This window comes from Ranitomeya variabilis, chromosome 3, assembly GCF_051348905.1.
Source record: "Ranitomeya variabilis isolate aRanVar5 chromosome 3, aRanVar5.hap1, whole genome shotgun sequence".
NCBI classification, from domain to species: domain Eukaryota; kingdom Metazoa; phylum Chordata; class Amphibia; order Anura; family Dendrobatidae; genus Ranitomeya; species Ranitomeya variabilis.
In genome coordinates, this window is record NC_135234.1 from 483,618,651 (window position 1) to 483,641,963 (window position 23,313).

A 23,313-nucleotide genomic window follows, 5' to 3' on the forward strand; every position below is an offset into this window, starting at 1 on the left:
AATAATAGGTTCTTTGGATGAAGATATAGGTGCTAAAGTAATTAGAAGGTTGATCAGAGTGTCCAGAAGTTGCTGGGGGGCAACCAGTGAAGGTTACCTGGTATCTAGTCAGTAGATGGTAGGGGGCAAGGGAACTTGGCCCATCAATTAATCTGGTTCACCCAAATATTGCTTCGTGTGATTACTTGTGCTAGGGGGTTTAACATGTGCACTCGGTATGTTAGAAAATGTGAAGGGGATCTATATAAAAGGAAGCAGGGGTGTAACTCACACCAAGGCACACCAAGCACTTTTTTAGCTACCCTTTTTATCACACAGGTAGTAGAGACATAGGGTTAAAATAAGAAAAAACCCTAGGCAGCCCACTCCTCCCTATGTAAAATCCTGCCACAACCCTCCAACCTTCTGCGCTGTCATCAGTGACTGTAAGGGCAGACTGGCTGGAATTTCAGAGCAGCCAAGTGTTTTATGCAGCTGCTTTAAGGCAGGAAAAAGGCAGAGCTAACACCCAACAAAAGACAAGCTAGAGGAACAGTGCTCCCCCACTACTGGAGCTGCACACAGGGATGGAGTGACTGCAGGGACCCTCCATACAGAAGCACAGGGCTAATGAGCAAGGAACTCCACACAACTCCTCAGGAAGAAGAGAACATTCAGCTTTACCTCTCAGTACTATAAGCTTCCCAGGTGCTGGGCTTAGCCATGAGGCTGCTGCTGTGGATGACTGCCTTAGGGATATACTTCACCTCTGTTGCAGGTAGATTTGCAGAGTCTTCAAGGTCAGTTTCCATGTGTTTTCCCAACTATGTCTTAATAATGCATGCTATATAATAACAGTGGCTAGTGTGACTATGCGGCACAGATACAACCAGCGCAATATAATATGACATATATACTAAGGGTACGTTCACACTGTGGATTTGCTACAGATTTGGTTGCGGGAAGTTTTGCAACTGTCCCATTCATCTTAAAAAAATCCCATTTAAATGAATGGAACTGATTTTCCTTAGCAGAAAAGTCTGCCAAAATATCTGCAGCGTGGACCTTTAAGTCTTAAAGTGGTTTTATATGAATAGGGCTTAAATGACATCTCATGGAAAGAAGTTTAAATTCTAGATACACTCTTTGTCATGTAACCATCCCCCAGCTCTTATCTAAGGAGTGCTTCTAGGGGGACCCTGGTCCATGTAGGCAGGGAGCAGTAAAAGATTCCCATGGACAGATCTAATGTCTATGGACAAGTCTATACATAGAAACAATTAGGCCATGGACCATGTGAGATCTTATGTAAAGTCATACATAGAATCCAGTCCAACAGGATGTAAAGTATATAATTAATGAGTTAATTGTGTTATCATGGTGCAGATATTTAGATATTTAGGTTTATGATATCTAAACTCTTCTCTGCCATGATTTGTCTCATTACTGGTGGATTGCAGCATAGAAAACATGGGGTCTGGGTGGTACGATCTGTCTCTTGTCTTAGTAAGTAGTGTGCCATGAGTGTGATGCTTCTGGCGTATGCCATTGTGCTTGCTTGTTTCTGGGCAGTCTTAAATGGAAGCTGAATAAGTGGCAGTCAATCACTCTAAGTGCTGCAGGAAATGAGCAGTTGGGTAAATTGTTGAAGGGCTCGGTGTGTCATATGGAACATTCTGTGTTTTGCACCATCATAATTAGGGCATGTTTATTTATAAATCACACTTTTATTATTTTTACTAGGAGAAAGCAGGTGCAAAACTGGTGCAGAATTCAGAAAATAATTTGCACCAGATGTTCTCATCTAGAGGAAGCCAATAGTAATGTGTTCCAGGAATTCCTCTGCTCTGGAGCAAGAGTGTGAACTGATGCATTTCTCACTTGTCACTTATTATCTTGCCCTGGAGATAGAGCAACCTCTGGAATAGCAATTCCTTAGAAGTCAAACTGGACAGGTACTCAGGAGATGGAAAATTATGAAGAAATCACAATTATTTTACGTATCTTTATTACATTTTATTATTAAATAGGGATGAGCTAGCACTAAAATGCTCAGATGTTCGTTACTTGAACCAAGCAATTCCTAATGCTCGAACGTTCGTTTCGAGTAATACGTTTAATAGGAGTCAATGGGAAATCTGAGCATTTTTTCGGCAGACCCTACAAGGAGGTATGGGGGACAGTGAAAATGTTGAAATGAATGGAATAAGTGCTGCATGGAAGGAGAAAAGCATGGGAAAGACCCCGGAAGCTTCTCTGACTTTCAGGTCGCTGCTGAGAACAATAGTGTCACACTTTTACTCCATTTTAAAGGACTTACAATAAACAAAAAATTGAAAAATTGGAGTTCACAGAAAAAAAAGATGTTAAACATTCTTTCCTGTATAATTACTTTCATATAAGGCAAAATTTAAAAAGGATTTGGAAAAATAATTTAAGTAAACCAAAACTGAAATTTAAAATTTTTTTATAAAAATTTCAGAGTAATTTGTGAAGGAATCAAGAACTGCCAACAATTTGATGGAAGAGGGACTCAGATAAATCCTGTAATATTCAAAAAGGAGGGCCTCATGCATATTCTGATCATATTGTCATGTAATGGTACTCCTATACTCAAAGGCTCTGCACTAAGTGCAAAGCCTGCCCAAATTTGAAGCAGGGTCATCCATACACCCTTGAAGGCATCAACTGTAGTAACTTATTCAAATATTGTGAAAAAAGTGTAGTTGTGGAACCTCTACACTTATAAAAGCTCTGCACACAGTGCAAAATCTGACACAAATTACAAGCAGGGCCATCCATACACCATTGAAGTCACCAACTGGAGTGCCTCATTCAAATATTAAGAAAGTGTAGTTGTGGTACACCTACATTCATAAAGGCTGTGCACATGGTGCAAAGCCAGAAAAATATTATAGAGAGGGTCATCCATAGACCCTTGAAGGCACCAACCGGAGGGCCTCATTAAAATATTAAAAAAGTGTAGTTGTGGCAATTCAACACTCATAAAGGCTCTGCACATGGTGCAAAGCCAGAAACAAAAATTATGAGGAGGGTCACCTATAGACCCTTGAAAGCACCAACTGCAGGACCTTGTTAAAATATTAAGAAAGTGTAGTTGTCGTACTTCTACACTCATAACGACTCTGCACACAGTGCAAAGCCAGAGAAAAGTTATAAGGAGGGTCATCCATGCAGCCTTGAAGGCAACAACTGGAGGGCCTCAATTAAGTATTCAAAAAAACACAAAAATTGAGCTTGGTTTAATTTGGTATACATGCAGCACACGCATGTTCACATTGGCCATAAAGCATGCAAAACCTACAAGAAACAAAACGAGCAAAAACCCTGCTGTAACTAAATAAGTAAAAAGCAAAAATGCATTTAAATAACACAGGGTTCTTACTAATACTTTTCTTATCAAAAATAGCATAAAAGCCATCCCACCATTGACAAGGTGACCCTCATTGGGACAGTCCTACACTGTCTAATATTAAAAAACTTACCATGTGTCAGAGTTGACCTCAGTGTGTGAATAAGGGCAGACAAAAGGACCGGGTTCTGACCTGTGGACACCAGTCTGGGGAAGCCTTTAAATGTAATTTCCAGCTCAGGAGAGGGAGGACACATTCTAGCTTGCACAGAATGCAAAAATACAGAGCGAAAAAGCACAAAAACCCTGTTATTTAGATGCAATTTTTCTTCTTACTTATTTAGTTACAGCAGGGTTTTTGCTCTGTTTATTTTGCATTCAAATATTGATGATTAAAAACACTTTATATGCTGCTGTCAGCTGGTGGTGTGGAAAAGTTGGGGCTAATCCAAGCATTTTCCATTGACAGGCAGAAGCGCCTGTCCTCATTGTTACCCAATCTGCACTGAGAAGATGAGATAAGGCTGGGTAGTATCTCCCTGTCTCGTGCCTTCCTCCATCTCCACTTGGTCCGCATGCAAAGCTTCATGTTTAATTGTCAGCAGCAACTGAGTAAGTAGGCTATTATGGCATCATCGCCATTCACCATCATTGTGGAGTCTTCAAAGTCTTGGAGAACCGCACAAATCTCTGACATCCATGCCCACTCTTCAGTTGTTACATGCGGAAACTGACCAGAATACCGACAGGCGTGTTGGAGCTGGTATTCAATAACTGGCCTCTACTGCTTACAAAGCCTTGCCAGCATGTGGAGTTTCCGCTCGTGGTCATGTCGCACAACAGTCGGTGAGCTAGCACTCGCATGCGCTGCTGTAGCACTGCCAGAGCAGCGACAGCTATAGTTGACTTGCGGAAATTGGTGCCGACGCTGCTTACCTTGACCAGTAGCTCTGGCAAATCTGGATAGGTTTTCAGAAACTGCTGAACTACCAAGATGAGCACATTGGCTAAGCATGGTACATATGTGCGCTTGCCAAGCTTCATAGCTACCGCCAGGTTACGGCCATTATCACGACCATGCGTTGTTGTAAGTTAAGCAGAGAGAGCCACAGATCTGTCTGGTCTGTTTTTCCTATCAATAACTTTGCCACGATGTGCGGATTGTCTCCTATACAAATTAGCTTTAGCAGAGCCTGTTGCTGCTTTGCTGAGACAGTGCTGCAGAGCTTCCGGCTGATGTGGATGACATGATAACACATCGGAGATGGAGGATGTGGAGAAAGAGGAGGGGGTCCAGGAACTGGTGTAGGAGGTGGAGGAAACCCTGGCAGAAGTAGGGCCATTAATCCTCGGCATCAGTTACACATGTGTCATCCGGGAAATGTAGCATCATTGGCCACAGGCGCTTGTCCACGTGTCAGTCGTTAAGTGGACAATCCCAGTAAGTGCGTTAGTAAGAGCACTGGTGATGTTCTTGGACATGTGATGATACAAGGTGGGGATGCCACATCAGGAGAAATAGTGGCGTTATCATCATCTACCTCCTTAGACAAAATTTGACATTCTCCAGTGTCATCTTCTTGTGACCGTGGCTTCTCTAAGTTTGTGCATCATTAAAGAGCATGTCCTCCTGTCCCTCTTGGAACATACAGGATGTGAGGACATAATCAAAAATGATGATGTAAAGAGCTCCTCGGACTGTCTTTTTGTGGGATCATTCATCTCCATGGACTCGACATGGTGGGACGAAGGAGGATCAGGGTGAGGATTAAGTGATCCTGAGTATTGGGTGGTGAGACCGGACTGTGTGGAAGACTAGGTAATGCTAGCAAGCATTATCTGCTATCCAACCGACCACCTGTGAAGCACTGGTGTGGCTTCAGAAGTGGTGTCCCATGACTCCCTGCAAAGTGGGACAGGAAGCTATTTGTCATGGATGGGCATGTTGCTTGTGCTTCAGCAATAGGCACAGTCACACCTGCCCATGTCCTCACCGTCTGCGTGCACCATCATCAGCACTTTCACTTACTCATTCCTTACCACACACCTTATGCTTTTTCTAATTGCTTGGTCTCTGGAAATCAAGTTTCCTTGATTAATTGAAACTAAATTTTAATTTAAAAAAATGTGATCACCTGTAGTAGGCCAAGCGGTTTTCATAAATTGCAAGCCACGATAATTTCATGCAAAGCGCGTTAATCTGTATGGATAACAATAGTACATTTTTGGAACAAAAAATGTGGTCACCTGTAGATGGCCAAGCTGTTTTTTAAAACTTTAAATCGCCAAAATGTTACAGAAAGCACATTAAATTGTATGGATGACAATAGTGAATTTTCCTAAAACTGTGCACACACAGGTTTGGACAACAACTCTCTCCCTCCAATAAGAACTGTCCCTGAGCTGTGCAATGGCGTCAGTGAGCGTGGCTGCGCCAGTCCTTTTATAACCTCTGATGAGGTATTGCTGCCAGCCCATCACAGTATTGCCACTACCAAGATGGCTATGGCATTACAGTGACTGGCAGGCAATCCCTGCATGCTTATTGACTGTGTAACAGGAGCCAAACATGCTGGGCGGAAATTTGAACATTCAATCTGAGCACCAGACAATGTTCAACAAGTGCCGAGCATATCCGAGCACCCAGATACTCGAGTGATATCCGAGACAAGCACGTTCGCTCATCACTATTAATTATGTGTAGTTGTTGCTATTATCATTATGATTATAGCTACTCAGACTAGGGTTTGGATTCACTGGTGTTTTGAGCTACGTTTCCACGATGATTTTTGCTGAGTTTTATACTCTGCGTAATGGGTTACTTAATGGGTGTAGAAATGGTGCAACATCAAAAACTCACCAAAAGCTCATAGTGGGAACATAGCCTAAAGGATTTCATCCAACCTGTAGAATTTTTTGGTAAAAATGGCTGCCAAAAATGTAAAATAAGAAAACAGCTACTCTCTCGCTGACATCCTCATCCTGTCCATTATTTACATGGAGACGGCACATGACTGCTGCAGCCATCATAGAATAACAAAATGCTAGAGATGGAAGGTACCTCCAGGGCCATTGTGTTCAACATCATGTGCCGTATTATTGGTAGCAAGCCTCCAGTCTCTGAGTAGTGATGAAAGTAGTCATTGAATATTAGTTTACACAAATGTTGGTAACCAGGATAAACTATGAGCACAGTATTTTACTTTCAAAAAAGTTACAGTTGTCTGCTTTGGAAACCTTTTTTGTTAAAAGATCTCTCTAACCATAAACTGATCACTTGGCATTTCACTACAGGGACAACCAGCAACCAGCTATAATCTGCCAGAAAATATGGTAGCAAGTGTGTAGTTTTCCTGCAGATCATCACATGAGAATTTAAGGGCTTATTCAGGACTATTTTTTCTTCTATGAGCCTAAAAATTAACATACAGGTAATTGCTAACTTCCTGCCTGCACACAGCTGTCACTGACTGCTCCTGCTGGCGATTTAGCTGCTCCACACCATCAGAGCAGCTCTTTTTTTTCCAGGCAGCTCTGTCAACGTGACTATGACATCATGCCACCGTCACTCCCCAATCACCCCTTGGCTTCTCCCATTTTGTCAGAGATGGGCAAATCTGGCCAAAAGTCAAAAACAATTTGCAGAACCTTAAGTTGCACAGAATAGAAGGAGAACAGCATGGGATAGAACCCCTGACCACTGTGTCTCTTCACTTTACGTTGTCAAATGAAATAGGCACTTAGACACTGTATGAGTGCAATCGGACTCAGTAGGATGCCAAGGTTTGGTCCCTTAATAAAAAGTCTGGGAAAAGTGTCTTTAGGAGATGTATTATACGCACACATCTTTGAGCATGAGGTTGCCTCATGTGACTCTCAATTTAAGGCAGCAGTCAGAAGATCATAGTACCTCTCAAGTGAGAGAATTGGGCTAATTTCACTTGGTCAAACTCTGTCAGACTTTGAGCCAAGCATGATCTTAGCGTGATCCGATTCTCTCAAATGCTAGAATCGGAGCACAGATGTGTAGAAGATGGAGAACTTCATTTTTCCATCTTATCCATTATCTAAGCCCACAGATGTCACAAGCACTCAAATACTTGTATGGGAGAGTGTGAGCAGAATTCTGGAGCCACTCATAGCATGCTGTGATTTTGTTTGTTTCATGCCGAAGTGGCATGAGAAAAAGATCTCAGAATTGCACTGCCGCATAGTATAACTTTGGGCTGAGTGCTATACAATAAAATATCGGATAGCACACAAGTTCATTGCAGATTCTGTCAAATTTGACAGAAGTAATGGCACTGTAAGCAGTACTATCTGTCTTGCCAAAACAAAAGACACCTAGACCTTGGCAATCCTCGTTATAAGTAGATCTTTACTTAGATATGAGGATTAGCCGGTGTTGATTATAACATTATAGCAGTTACCTGTGTAGCTAGCATTTAAAGGAGTTGACACCATTGAGGTTAATGCTGCAGCCTGTGATTGGCTGCAGTGGTCACATCCACACATCAATGCTGGAGTAGGGCAAACAGGGATGAGCAAGAAATCTGGCGAGTGAGAGCATGTGAGTGGTAGGGGATTGGTAATGTCTTACTTTTTGTTTGCTATTTTAAAGTGTCATGGGTTGGATAACCCCTTTAAGTGAGAGATCTGAAGGTTAAATAAAATACCTTAGCTTTTCTTTGTACAAGACTTGAATAATAATACTCTAATTAGTGCTATTACAGGTCAGAATGATGAGAAACCTCCAGTGAATTCTCAGCTGCTCGCAGTGTATGTCTCACATTACAAAGAGGTGGGTGCAATCATGTCATGCACAAGTACCTGTAGTAAACATTGCGGTTAGAGCCCCATGCCATAGACAAGTTAATAACGATCCTTTTATCTTCTCCACAATTCTCCTTTAAAGTTTTAAGACTTTGCTTTTTGTCCTCTGCCTAAACATTTAAAATGACTGCATGCAAGACTCCAGTTACAGTAGTTCCTGACGCAGCTTTTATGATATTCCTTACTGTAAATCTACTTGTACAGTCAAGAACAATTAAAGAAAACGTGAAATGAATGATAAAAGTACAGAAGAGATTATTTTGTCCCCATTGTTCATCAGTCTGCATGATTTTTAAGTCTGAAACACTGATGGTAATCTAATTTATAGCATATTCCCCATTGGCATGTGGAATGTCTGCAGTGTAGTGCATCACAAGAAATTATTCCTACTCCATTAATCAACAAATTCAATACAAACATATCCACTTTATATTAAGGTGGAATCTAATTATTAGATTTACAGCAGTCATATCCCATATATTTTACAAATTTGTGTAATCCCAACCTGGCTGAAATAAAAAAAACTGTTTAATCACACTATGAACAGGGATAGACATATCATCGGCGCAAACTGTGCAGTCGCACAGGGGCCCAAGAGAAAAGGGGGCCTAGTTCCCACCCCAAAAGCAGGTAGAATTGTGTATTATGTTGATTTATTGGACTGGCCAATATATTGTTCTTGCACAAGGAGCCTTTTCTGCTTGTGTCCACCAATGACCATGAATACAGTGGTATGTATAAGTTTGGGCATCCCTGGTTAAAATGACTGCTATTGTGATAGTTAAACAAGTTGAAGCTGAAATTATCTCTGAAAGACCGAAAGTTAAAGATGACCCATTTCCTTTGTATTTTAGGCAAAAAAATATATTTTTTTCATCTTTTACATTTTAAAAAGTAGAAAAAGGAAAATGAGCTGATGTAAAAGTTTGGGCCCCCTGCATGGTTAGTACCTAGTAGCACCCCCTTTTGAAAATACCAGAGCTTGTAAATGCTTTTTGTATTCTTTTGTAACCAGCCAAGAGTTTTTCAGCTCTTGCTTGAGGGATTTTCATCAATTCTTTCTTCCTCTTCTGTGAGATTCCTGGTTCATCTTGCATGCACTGCTATTTTGAGGCCTAGCCACAGATTTTCAATGATTTTAAGATCAGGGATTGTGAGGGCCATTGTAAAATCTTTAGCTTGAGCCTTTTGAGTTAGTCTATTGTGGATTTTGACTAGTGATGAGCTAATACATTTGGCAATATTCGGTATTCGCACGAATAGTACGGTATTCGGGCTATTAGTTACTCAGCTAGTAATTAGGTATTCGCCTCGGTATATTCAAGTGACCCGCCCAGCATGTTTGTTGCTTTATTTGCAGCCAATGAGCATGCTGGGCTGGCTTGCCAATCACAGTAATGCTGGTGCCATCTTTGGTGTGGCATTACTGTGATTGGCTGGTCTTTCAGCATCATAGGGACTATTTAAAGGCTGCCAGCACCATCTTGAGCACATTGCAGGCAGAAACAGCGTAGGGAGAGCGTAGTTTCAGCATAGGAAGAATGAAAGGAGCATAGGGAGAGTGATAGGAGGTAATAGTGAGCATTATTTAGTCCAAAAAGCTCTATTGAGAGCTGAAGATTGTGAAGAGATTACTTGTTTGTTAGGTGGATATTTACGCCAGGTTGCTGTGTATAATGAAGCTGTGATCTCCAAAAAATTGCCACACATTGTGAAAAATAAAGCCAGTATTTTTTGGTTTCATAAGTATAATGCATTCAAGATGAGAAAGCGTGACGTTATGGGACGTGGATGTGGTGGTGACCGCCAAAGCCGTGTGACAGATCCGAAGGTGACTATATTTCGTTCTACGTTAATGTCAAAATTTGGTCAGCGTGCTACACCACTAGTGAACCCAGACAAGTTCGAGGATGTTGTGGGTTGGATGGCAGACAAAGGCTCCAGTGTATTGACAAGCAGCACCACATAGTCTTCCACACGGTGCAGTATCAGTAGCTAAGAGGCTGGGCCTCTTAATCCTCAACCTGGTCCTTCTTCCTCCCACCATCAAGAGTCCCAAGAGACATATGACCCCAATGTTGGCCACTTTGGGGAACTGTTTACGTTCCCTTGTAATTTGTCAGGCCTCTCAACGTGCACCATTAAAGAGGGTCATGAGGAGGGGGAGTGCAGTGATGCCCAAACATTTGAGTACCCACTGTCAGGTGAAGGCCACGTTGGGGAAGATCAAATCATGTCTGAAGAGGTGGAGGATAATCATGAGGCACAGTTGCCATCAGGTCAGTCTCAAATCACAACTCACAAGGAGGATCAGATTGAGGAATTGGAAGATGACGTGACCGATGATGAGGCCACTGATCCAACCTGGCACCATGGCACCCCTAGCGAGCACAGCAATGCAAAGAGGGATGGATCCGTAGCAAGAAAACAGACAAGAAGAGATAGTGGTTTGCCCAGAGGTAGAACTCGGTCAACTGTTCCACAGAGCCCCCCCCCCACACACACACTCAGCTAGATAACAGGACAAGGGTGCATTGTTCCCCTGTATGGCAGTTTTTTTCTGAAAGTCCTTCAGGCAAAACAACTGTAATTTGCAGACAGACTCTACCAAGCCCAGTAAGAAGAGGCAAGAACACTGCCAACCTGAATACTACCAGAATGCAAAAGCACGTGGCAGCCAAGAAACCCAGTAGGTGGGCAGAATGCATGGGCACCAAATCTGTGTCTGAGGGTCTGAGGGTGAAACCACTGCCCCTTCCCCTGTGTTATAGCTTTCCCAATCCGCTGACCATGAAGCAGGCGCTGATGCCTCCTGCCCACAACCAGCAGTTGCACACACACAACAGTCATCAACCACATCCACTTTGTTGTCGCAGCGCAGCGTTCAGTTGTCCCTAGCCCAGCCATTTACTAGAAAGCAGAAATATCCAGCCACACACCCACAGGCCCAAATGCTAAACACCCACATTGACAGATTGCTAGCCCTGGCAATGTTGCTGTTTCTACTTGTGGGAACTGAGTCTTTCTGCAACTTCTTGGCAGTGGCAGTCCCATGGCACTTGATTCCGAGTCACCACTAATTTTCCCATTGTGCCGTCCCTGCGTTACATAAGCACATGTTGCACAATTTCAGTCGTGTTCTGGCCAACGCAGTCACAAGGAAGGTCCACCTAACTACAGATATGTAGACAAGTTCTTGTGGACAGAGACCATACATTTCCCTAATGGCACACTGGGTTAACCTGGTGGAGTCTGGGAAAGAGTTAGAGGCTGGGATATAACACATCTTACCCACACCAAGAATTGGGGTCCCAACTTCCATCAGGGTTTCAGTCTTATTCCACATCCTGTCTCACCTCCCCCTTATTGGCAGCTTTAAAGCTCGGCAAGTTGGTACACGGTCTATGTATGGCTCACATGCTGAAGTTGGCAAGGTATGCCGTGTCAGCGCACATTTCCGAAAGTCATCTCAGGCTTTTGCCAGTCTAGCTTTGCTGCAGCTGCGCTTTAATTTGCCTCATCACTGACTGATTTGTGACCTGCCCAAATGCTGGAATTTGACCTTCCATATGTTGGCAAGGCTCAATGAGCAATAGAGGGCAGTCTCTAAATCCCAGCTTCTCAATACCCATCAGAGTAATACTCAGCCCCCACACATAACAACTGCCGAGTTGATGTGGATCGCTGACCTATGTAAGGTTCTTCAAAACTTTGAGTACTGCACCAAGATGGTGAGCGCTGATGACGCTATTATGAGCATAACCATTCCACTGCTCTGTCTGATTTTGTACGTTTGCCCACTGACAAAGACAAGAATAGTCTATAATTTTAAGGGTAGGTTAATTTTAACATTGAGAGATAAAATATCAAAAATAAAATCCAGAAAATCCAATTGTATAAATTTATATAAATTTATTTGCATTTTGCAGTGGGAAATAAGTATTTGATCCCCTACCAACCATTAAGAGTTGTGGCTCCTACAGACCAGTTAGACACTCCTAATCAACTCATTACCTGCATTAAAGATAGCTGTCTAACATAGTCACCTTTTAAAAGACTCCTGTCCACAGACTCAATTAATCAGTCAGACTCTAACCTCTACAACATGGGCAAGACCAAAGAACTTTATAAGGCTGTCAAGGACAAGATCATAGACCTGCACAAAGCTGGAATGGGCTACAAAACCATAAGTAAGACGCTGGGTGAGAAGGAGACAACTGTTAGTGCAATAATAAGAAAATTGAAGAAATACAAAATGACTGTCAATCAACATTGATCTGGGGTACCATGCAAAAATCTCACCTCGTGGGGTATCCTTGATCATGAGGAAGGTGAGAGATCAGCCTAAAACTACACTGGGGGAACTTGTTAATGATCTCAAGGCAGCTGGGACCACAGTCACCAAGAAACCATTGCTAACATATTACGCCGTAAAGGTTTAAAATCCTGCAGTGCCCGCAAGGTCCCCCTGCTCCAGAAGGCACATGTGCAGGCACATCTAAAGTTTGCCAATAAACACCTGGATGATTCTATGAGTGATTGGGAGAAAGTGCTGTGGTCAGATGAGAAAAAAATTAATGTCTTTAGCATTAACTAAACAATCAGTAGATTTGGTTTCCAGTACCATCTCTATGCTGACGACACCCAATTATACACCTCTTCTCCTGTTATCACACCGACCTTTTTAGAAAACACCAGTGATTGTCTTACCGCTGTCTCTAACATCATGTCCTCCCTCTATCTGAAACTGAACCGGTCAAAAACTGGACTCCTCGTGTTCTCTCCCTCTACCTTTGCCTGACATTGCCATCTCCGTGTGCGGTTCCACCATTACTCCAAAGCAACATGCCCGCTGCCTTGGGGTCATCCTTGACTCCGAGCTTTCATTCACCCCCCACATCCGATCACTGGCTCACTCTTCTTATCTGCATCTCAAAAACATTTCTAGAATTCGCCCTTTTCTTACTTTTGACTCTGCAAAAACTCTTACTGTTTCACTTATTCATTCTCGTCTGGACTATTGTAACTCTCTACTAATCGGCCTCCCTCTTACCAAACTCTCCCCGCTCCAATCTGTCCTGAATGCTGCAGCCAGGATCATATTCTTCACCAACCGTTACACCGATGCCTCTACGTTGTGCCAGTCATTACACTGGCTACCCATCCACTCCAGAATCCAGTACAAAACTACTACCCTCATCCACAAATCACTCCATGGCTCAGCACCACCCTACATCTCCTCTCTGGTCTCAGTCTACCACCCTACCCGTGCCCTCCGCTAATGACCTCAGGTTAGCATCCTCAATAATCAGAACCTCCCACTCCCGTTTCCAAGACTTTACACATGCTGCACCGATTCTTTGGAATGCACTACCTAGGTTAATACGATTAATCCCCACAGTTTTAAGCGTGCCCTAAAAACTCATTTGTTCAGATTGGCCTGCCGCCTCAACGCATTAACCTAACTATCCCTGTGTGGCCTATTAAAAAACAAAACATAATCAGGTTCCTCGCATCATGTTCTCATATACTTTATGCAGTTAACAGCCCTCTGTGTCTGTACTGCTACATACTTAGGCAGTTAACTGGTTCATGCAGCTTTACATGATCACCCGAGCCTTACACTATGGCTGGTCCAAATAACTAAAGCAATTGTTACCATCCACCTCTCGTGTCTCCCCTTTTCCTCATAGTTTGTAAGCTTGCGAGCAGGGCCCTCATTCCTCCTGGTATCTATTTTGAACTGTGATTTCTGTTATGCTGTAATGTCTATTGTCTGTACAAGTCCCCTCTATAATTTGTAAAGCGCTGCGGAATATGTTGGCACTATATAAATACAAATTATTATTATTATTATTATTAATAACTCAACTTGCCTTGTTTGGAGGAAGAGAAATGCTGCCTATGACCCAAAGAACACCATCCCCACTGTCAAGCATGGTGTAAGGTTTTAGACAATTTGCTATATCTGCTGTTATTTTTAGTAGAACCTAGTTTTTCCTGTCAACCATTTTGCTTTCTGTTCTGCTGTATCTACTTTGCCCTTAACCAGCATGGAGTTCTCAGTTTCAATGTTTCCGCCCTGTTCTCTGCCACTTGCCCTTTTAAGCAGCATCAGCTGTTTAATCAGTGCTTCAAAATCAAGTCTGCAGTTTACCTGTCACCTTGCTCCTGGAAGACTTGGACTTATTATTCTAACCACCTTCTACTTCGGATCCTTGGACATGTGTGGACTCAGGAATCTCTCAGCTTACCATCAACATTGGCAAGGGAAGTAGAGAGAGAACCTTTAACCTGTTTCTGTGACTAGATGGACTTAAGGTTTATTCCTGCCTGTCTTGTCTCCTGCCTGCAACTGTGTTAACCCTTACTTGTATGAAGTAATACAAGAACTACTTAAACAAGCCTGTGTCTTCTGTGTTTCCTTGCACCCAAGCACAAGACTCTATACAGACTGTATTTTATATTTGACACATGGAGGTGGAAACATTATGTTTTGGGGGTGTTTGCTAAGGGCACAGGACTACTTCACCGAATCAATGGGAGAATGGATGTAGCCATGTACCGTAAAATCCTGATTGACAACCATCTTCCCTCCACCATAACATTAAAAATGGGTCATGGATTGGTCTTGCAGTGGCTTAAAAAGAAGCACATTAAGGTCATGGAGTGGCCTAGCCAGTCTCCAGACCTTAATCCCATAGAAAACTTATGGATGGAGTTGAAGCTCCAAGTTGCCAAGCAACAACCTCAAAATCTTAATGATTTAGAGATGATCTGCAAAGAGGAGTGGACCAAAATTCCTGACATGTGCGCAAACCTCATCATCAACTACAAAAAACGTCTGACTGCTGTGCTTGCTAACAAGGGTTTTGCCATCAAGTGTTAAATCTTGTTTGCCAGAGGGATCAAATACTTATTTCTCACTGCAAAATGCAAATAAATTTATATAATTTATACAATGTGATTTTCTGATTTTATTTTTGATATTCTATATCTCAATGTTAAAATTAACCTACCCTTAAAATTATAGACTGCTCATGTCTTTGGCAGTGTGCAAACTTACAAAATCAGCAAAGATCAAATATTTATTTCCCCCACTGTATGTATATGTAAGGAGGTGGCTGGGACCCTCACGTGCCTTCTCTCTCCTGAACACTGAACACACGTTGCACGTGCGGCACCCTGTTGCTTTTCTAATGTTATGTGTGGTTTCCTAATGTAATTATATTGTGATGTGATGCACTTGTTATATACTGTGTGTAAGCTTAGAGACAGTTTAGGACCATAGGGAGACTAGAATAGAGGGGGGTATCATAGAGATAGGATAGTATAGAATAGATAGAAGTGTAAGGTACAGGCAGCATCAGAGTTTGGTTAGTGGGGAGCAGTTAGAGCAGAGCAGAGCCACAGCGATATTGGAGCAGTACTTCCTGGTTAGGCAGCAGAGCTCGGGCAGCCTTGCCCAGGGTGTGATGTGAGGAATAGAGACACAGACGATAGACAGCCATGGGGATAAAGCTGCGACAGCAGTAAGGAGCCCCCAGGCAGAGAATAGTGCGGTCAGGCACCAGCTCAAAAAGACCATCCCCATGAAGGATTTGGGGTCTAAGACCAGGGCGGGAGCAGCTGAGATGGCGTTCCCGGTACTTTTCCCTAATGGAATGGAGCATCTTATGGGGCCATCAACCTTTATAGAGGCGCATATGGGGCATATTATTCTATGGAGCATCTTATGGGGCCATCAACCTTTATGGAGCAGAACATGGGGCATATTATTCTATGGAGTATCTTATGGAGCCATCAACCTCTATGGAGCAACATATGGGGCATATAATTCTATGGAGCATCTTATGGGGCCATCAACCTTTATGGAGCAGCAAATGGGGCATATTATTCTGTGGAGCAGCTTATGGGGCCATCAACCTTTATGGAGCAGCATATGGGGCATATTCTATGGAGCATCTTATGGGGCTATTATTAACCTTTGTGCAGCATTATATGGGGCATATTATTCTATGGAGCATCTTATGGGGCCATCAACCTTTATGGAGCATTATATGGGGCATATTATTCTATGGAGCATCTTATGGGGCCATCAACCTTTATGGAGCATTATATGGGGCATATTATTCTATGGAGCATCTTATGGGGCCATCGTTAACCTTTCATGCAGCATTGTATGTGTTACGCTTGCGCCCACACTTGTTGGCATGGGCGTGCGGGGGAGTGGTCCCACTGGACCAGACTACCCTGGAAGGGGCATGACTAAGTAGCTACCTTGGTGTTTACTGGAGCCTCTGATGGTGAGGTCAGGCTTGTGCGGCAGGTAGCTACCAGGTGCCACTCCAGGATGGTGTCTGGCTGTGGCTGCTGATCCCACTGGGGAATGGAACACTTGGACGGGTGCGGGCGAGTGTCAACGAGCAGGACTGACAGGCAAGACAGGTGGGTATGGGTGACCCTCAGGCAGGGCAGGCGGGCACGGCTGGCATTCTGGCAGGACAGGCGGGCACAACAGGCACACTGGCAGGAATGGCGGACAGGACTGGAACTCTTGCAGGACAGGTAGGTAAGGGAATACATGCAGGTAAATGGAAAGGAACTTGTTCAGGCATAAGAGTATACGGAAACAGGTAGGAATCTGTTCAGACAGGAGAGTATATAAGGAAACAGGTAGAAACCTGTTCGACAAGTTGCAGAACGGAGGTGGTGCAGGACCGCAAGAGCTGATGCAAGGAAGAACTGCAAGGAGCGGAGCAAGACAGGGCGCAGAGCTGAGAGCAGAGCAAAGCAGCAGAGAGCAGAGCCGAGAGCAGAGCCAAAGAGTACAGAGCTGAGAGCAGAGCAAAGCTGCAGAGTGCAGAGCCGAGAGCAGAGCAAAGCCACAGAGTGCAGAGCCGAAAGCAGAGCAAAGTCACAGAGTGCAGAGCAGAGAGCTGAGCAAGCCACAGAGAGCAGAGCAGAGAACAGAGCAAAGCCGCAGAGTGCAGAGCCAAAAGCAGAGCAAAGCTGCAGAATGTGGAGCCGAGAGCAGAGCAAAGCCGCAGAATGCAGAGCCGAGAGCAGAGCAAAGCCACAGAGCCACAGGTTGTGATGAGCAGAGAGGCGCAGAGCCACAGGTTGTGGCAAGCAGAGCAGAGGGGTATGCAGATTGGGAACGACTAATGGGACAGGAACGGACATCGGCAGGAGAACAGACAGGAACAGACACAGACACAAGAACTGGACATGGATATAGGCCTGGGTATTGCAGCCCCCAGAGGCAGAGACATAGGACACAAAGCACACGGTAACAGGTCTGGGAATGCAGCCTCCAGAGAAGACGGAAACAAGACAGGACCTGGCACCTCAGCAGCAAGACACTGACTGAGGGAAACAGTTTGCTCAGGCATCCTCCAATGGGTGAGGATGCCTTAAATATCAGAGGCCTCTAGGCAATTGGCTGGGGACACCTTAGGGAGGTGCACACAGTCTCAATACTAATCTGGATTTGCCAGCACCACCCCCCTATGCCAGGAAGCGGGCACAGAGCAGGCACACAGCATGGAGCTGGCAGCAGGAAGAACTCACAGCATGGCCCGGAGTGAGTAAGTTAATGTAACAGGCTGGTGGGGGATGGGAGGTCACACAAAGATGCCGGCAGGGTTGTTACATTATGGGGCATATTTTAATATGGAGCATCTTATGGGGCCCATTATGAACTTTATGGAGCATTATATGGGGGGTATTTTGTATGGAGCATCTTATGGGGCTCCTGATTCAATTTAGATTTTCAAAAACATTTAACCTACTGATCTCTCAATTTTACTTTTATTGGTACATGACTGTCCACCGGCAAGGGAGAATCCTAAAAGTGTGCAGTGCATTAGTTGTGAGAATTCAGAAGCTGCGATGTCAGGATTCAGCTCTGCAGGTTTCAGTAGTCATCACATGGACACTTCAGTCATATGTGATTTTCATACTTGTGGTCCTGTGACAACGAGCTTCTCTTCCTGCTTCTCTCAGTTTTTCACTGATCATTGAGAGCATTAGGGAGATGAGCTTGTGGGTACATGACTAAGTGTGCAAATTGCATATGTCTTTGGGAAGGGGGGGCTCCAAAATGAATTCTTGCCCCGGGTGCCAGAAAACCTAGATACACCTCTGCCGGTATGCTACTGCGAGCGGAGATTACCGGGTCCGGTGGAGGGAGGTCTGTGCACAGGCAGGGAGGCAGGGACGGAGAGTGTGCGCAGAGAGAGAATGGAGACCCGGAGACTGCTCATCCTAGTCTACGCCGTAGCCTGGAGCCCTCATCATAGGAATATGTCAGTTAATAAATTGTTTTCCTAAAGCTTTATAGTGTAGTTTTAGGTCAGAGAGGGATGGTTAGGGATGAGCTAGCAAGTGCAGGGACAGGTAGTGATGGCTATTTGCGGACATGTGCGGCACTTGCGGTTTTGCACTTGCGATGAGACAAAAAACACTGCTAGCAGCGTTTTTTTCCATTGCTGCAAGTACTGCATTTGCAAAACCGCAAGTGCCGCACATGTCCGCAAGTTCGCAATGAATGAGGCCGAACGCAGTGTTGCCGTAAGTGATCCGTTATGCGGCAGATGCTGAAAAACTGCCAGATCTGCTGCAAAAGGCTATTTTCACATCAGCGATTTTTGCCAAAGTGACTGCCGATAGCGTCATACTCACCAATGGGGGAGGCAGCACTAAAAGTGCCCAGGGCAGCAGAAACTCTAAATACGGCCCTGCAAGGGAGTGAATACTTTCACATGTCATTGAAGGTTGTTTCATTTAAAAAGGACCTTTACCAAATTGTTCATGTTTTTGGGCACATGATGAAATAGTTTCTGCGGAGTGGCATAAATATATATATATTTTTAAATTTCACCTTTCCGTTGCAGAGATATTAACAATCAAATATTTGCACCTGATTAGTTCATTAAAGTCCAAGTGGGTGTTATTTTATAGTTTTCACTGTGGGTGTGTACATCCGCCTCCTGTATGATGCTGACCAATCATAAGCAGGCAGCATCATAGCCACAGGTCCACAGGTCATGCCAGCCACAATGTGCAACCTAAACAAGCACTGAAGACATATTACACAGCACAGAAGTGTATAAATACAGTATTAGCTGAAGTCAATAGCTCCACACTTGATATACTGTATGCTGTGTAATATATCCTCAGTGCTTATTTGGGCTGTACACTATGGCCGGCAAGACCTGTGGACTCTGGTCATGTGATCCCATTGAGATCATCACAGTTCCTTCTGCACTTCTATGTTGCTGCCAGCTTGTGATTGGTCAGCATCATACAGGATGCAACATTATGCTTTGTGTAGGGAACAAGGGGATGGAAATGCATGACACAAGAGTCATATCTTCAGTGTTATTTGAATCCTTGTGCCATTCTCCATCCCCGAGACCCTACACTAAACATAACACATTTAATATGTTTAACCTAGAGTGCCCTTTTAATTAAAGCTGAAAAACTCACTTTTTCTGGTTCCCGTAGGTCAAAAACTGAAATCTATTCATTATTTTTTATTACAAAGTAAACCATGAATTTTACAGTAAAGTGGAAACAAACTCTTTCTTTCTACACAGCAATATCTGCGGCACATCAGTCAATTAAATGTAAATATGAACAGACTTTTTCCCTCTGTTATATGTTGTACATGAACTCTTGTAAGAGGACTCACAAAGTAATAAGCTTTTTGTACATCAACACTTGGGTAATTTGTGGGATTCCAGATGTCTAATGAAAATATAATAATTGTAAGGTTTATTTTTTCAGTCGAGATCTGCTGACTTAAAGGCATCTACAAATTATTATTAGGAAGTAATAGAGAATATACTATGAAACCAAACACTTAAACACACCACTCCAGCCATTTCCTGCATAACCCTATCCATTGATATCATATTGTTCCCTTGTAGAGACCTCAGCAGATAGCTGAGCTACAAAAGCCCTGCAGGTCAATTTTCTGGATTAAGGGAATTAACATGGGATTTGGCTGTTCTATTCACTAATTTAATTTGCTTCACTGACTATGTAACATAGATATCCATTCATTTTATTAAATAACTTCCTGTTTTCTACCAGAAGAAAATATCTATGTTTTTAATTTAGTTTATTTTTTAAAGATATATTCAATACTATATTAAGCTATTAATAATAAAGTACCACAAAGGATGCTGTATTAGTTTCTTGATATAGTTCTTTCTGTTGTCGTAACCTGTGAATGGATCAAAATTGTAAAGTAGTAAAAACCTTTAAACTAAAGTAGTCTTCCTCTAAACTTCACTAACTAAAATTGCTACACAATGCAAAACCGCAGAGTTAAAGGGAATCTGTCATTAGGATCAACCCTAAGGCTACTTTCACACTAGCGTTAACTGCAATACGTCGCAAATGCATCGTTTTGCCGAAAATACGCATCCAGCAAAAGTTCTTGCTGGATATGTTTTTTCGTCATAGACTAACATTAGCGACGCATTTGCGACGCATTGCCAAACGTCGCGTCCGTTTTGCGACGCTTGGGCGTGTGGTAGCGGACCGTCGGGAGAAAAAAACGTTACATGTAACGTTTTTTGCTCCCGACGGTCCGCTTTTTCCGACCGCGCATGCGCGGCCGGAACTCCGCCCCCACCTCCCCGCATTTCCCCGCACCTCACAATGGGGCAGCGGATGCGTGGGAAAAGTGCATCCGCTGACCCCGTTGTGCGGCGGAGACCACGCTAGCGTCGGGAACCTCGGCCCGACGCACAGCGACGGGTTGTTCCCGACGCTAGTGTGAAAGTAGCCTAAGCCGTCTACATGGGCAGGTAGGTCATAGGAAGCTGAATAAAATGATACATTGATATCTGTGATCTGATATTTTATTCCAGAGAAATTCACGTTATTCTTAATATGTAAATGAGCTGTTAAGATTTATGGGCAGAACATGGATCTCCCCGAGAGTCTGCCACCAGATCTTATTTAATCTTGCCTTACGCAGGCGTGTACTACGGAGGACAGAGAATGAACTTCAATCCAATATTGCAGCCAGCGTGCAGCCAGCGGGTAAGGAAAGGGTGAATCAAACACCCGAAAACCCCGCCCATATGACTGAAAATTGTTCCCTCCAAATTCAGGTGACAGAGTCCCTTTAAACCGGATCCTGATGTAAAGCACTATAACCCAGGCACTGTGCAATCAAAAGGCTGAAAAACAAAAAAACTTCAGGAGAAAAAAACTGCAAAAATACTTGAGAAACTCTTCAAAACCTCTTCAGGAAAAGTAAGAGTGTGTTCAAACTGATTTTTTTTTGGTGAGTTTTCAGAGTAGAAATTATCTGAAATGTGCGCACAGCATCTTTGAGACACCCACAGAACCAATGAGTTTTTAAAGGAAAAATGCCAGAATTCATTGTTTTTGCTCTCCATGGACAGCTTACTAACAAAGTTGCCCGAAGAATGAACACCTTACTTCTTTTAATTACTTCACGCTTTATGAACCCTGAAGCAGGTAAAATAAGAAATATAAGGGTATGTGTCCACGTTCAGGAAACGCTGCGTTTTTGACGCAGCGTTGAGCCGCAGCGTCAAAAACACAGCGTCCAGATGTTACAGCATAGTGGAGGGGATTTAATGAAATCCCGTCTCCACTGTGCATTAAAAAACGCATACGTTTTTCCCACAAAAACGCACATGCGGTGCGTTTTTTCAGAACGCAGCATGTTGCTACAATGAGCAAAACACGCAGGAACACCGCAGGTGACCTGCCAGTGACCTCAGGTGCATTTTTGGTCAGGATTTTACCTGCATAAAATCCTGACCAAAGCCTGAAGCAAACCTGACCGTGGACACATACCCTAAGGGTATGTTTCCACGGTCAGTAAACGCTGCTTGTTTGACGCTGCAGCGTCAAACACGCAGCGTCCAGATGTTCCAGCATAGTGGAGGGGATTTTATGAAATCCCGTCTCCACTATGCGTGGAAACCCGCACGCGGCGGCCCTGCGACTCCGGACATGCTGCGCGTCTTTTCAGAACGCAGCATGTCCGTACACCTTGCGGGGACGCAGCGTCCCCGCAAGGCATATCACAGGGCCCTATGGCGAGGGGTGCGATGATCCCGGATGTGTACTGTACACATCCGGCACCATCGCATCCCAGAAAGGGGGCGGGGCTTATCGCCAAGCGGCTTCGCCGCTGCGCCGATACCGGCCCCCAGACGGACCGTGGAGACATACCCTAAGGGTATGTTTCCACGGTCAGTAAACGCTGCTTGTTTGACGCTGCAGCGTCAAACAAGCAGCGTCCAGATGTTCCAGCATAGTGGAGGGGATTTTATGAAATCCCGTCTCCACTATGCGTGGAAACCCGCACGCGGCGGCCCTGCGACTCCGGACATGCTGCGCGTCTTTTCAGAACGCAGCATGTCCGTACACCTTGCGGGGACGCAGCGTCCCCGCAAGGCATATCACAGGGCCCTATGGCGAGGGGGGCGATGATCCCGGATGTGTACTGTACACATCCGGCACCATCGCGTCCCATTAAGGGGGCGGGGCTTAGCGCCGAGCGGCTTCGCCGCTGCGGCGATCCCGCCGGCGAAACGGACCGTGGAGACGTACCCTAAGGGTATGTGTCCACGTTCAGGTTTGCTTCAGGATTTGGTCAGGATTTTTCATCAGTATTTGTAAGCCAAAACCAGGAGTGGAACAATTAGAGGAAAAGTATAATAGAAACATATGCTCCACTTTTGCATTTATCACCCACTCCTGGTTTTGGCTTACAAATACTGATGTAAAATACTGACCAAATACTGATGCAATCCTGAAAGTGGACACATACCCTAAGACAGCGCATGTGCACACAAAGATGCACAGTAATGTCTTTTTAACATTACTGTGCATTATGTTCCTTTTTTGCTGTGCCTTTGTGGCACGTTTTCAAGAGAATTACATCTGGAACCTACCTGAAAAAGCACTTTATAAATTTTAAAAATAGTCAACATATGCACAGTAATGTCAAAACGACTTGTTGTGCATATGTTCCTTCTTTTTAACCACTTCAGCCTTCGAAAGCCAGAAAGCGACCAAAAGAAGTGACCTCAACATTCTACAGGTGGCTTCTATTTGGAAATTGC

The 23,313-nt window shown here is 43.9% G+C and overlaps 1 protein-coding gene across 1 annotated transcript in view; it reads left to right on the plus strand.

Annotated features, from left to right (window-relative positions):
• Positions 1-403: 403 nt before the first annotated feature.
• EGFL6 (EGF like domain multiple 6) overlaps positions 404-23,313 on the plus strand; it is a 131,531-nt gene continuing 108,621 nt past the window's right edge. The window contains exon 1 of the mRNA XM_077296720.1: positions 404-779. Within this exon, the coding sequence (XP_077152835.1) occupies positions 703-779 (77 nt within the window). The 5' untranslated portion in view covers positions 404-702. The remainder of the gene's footprint in view (positions 780-23,313) is intronic.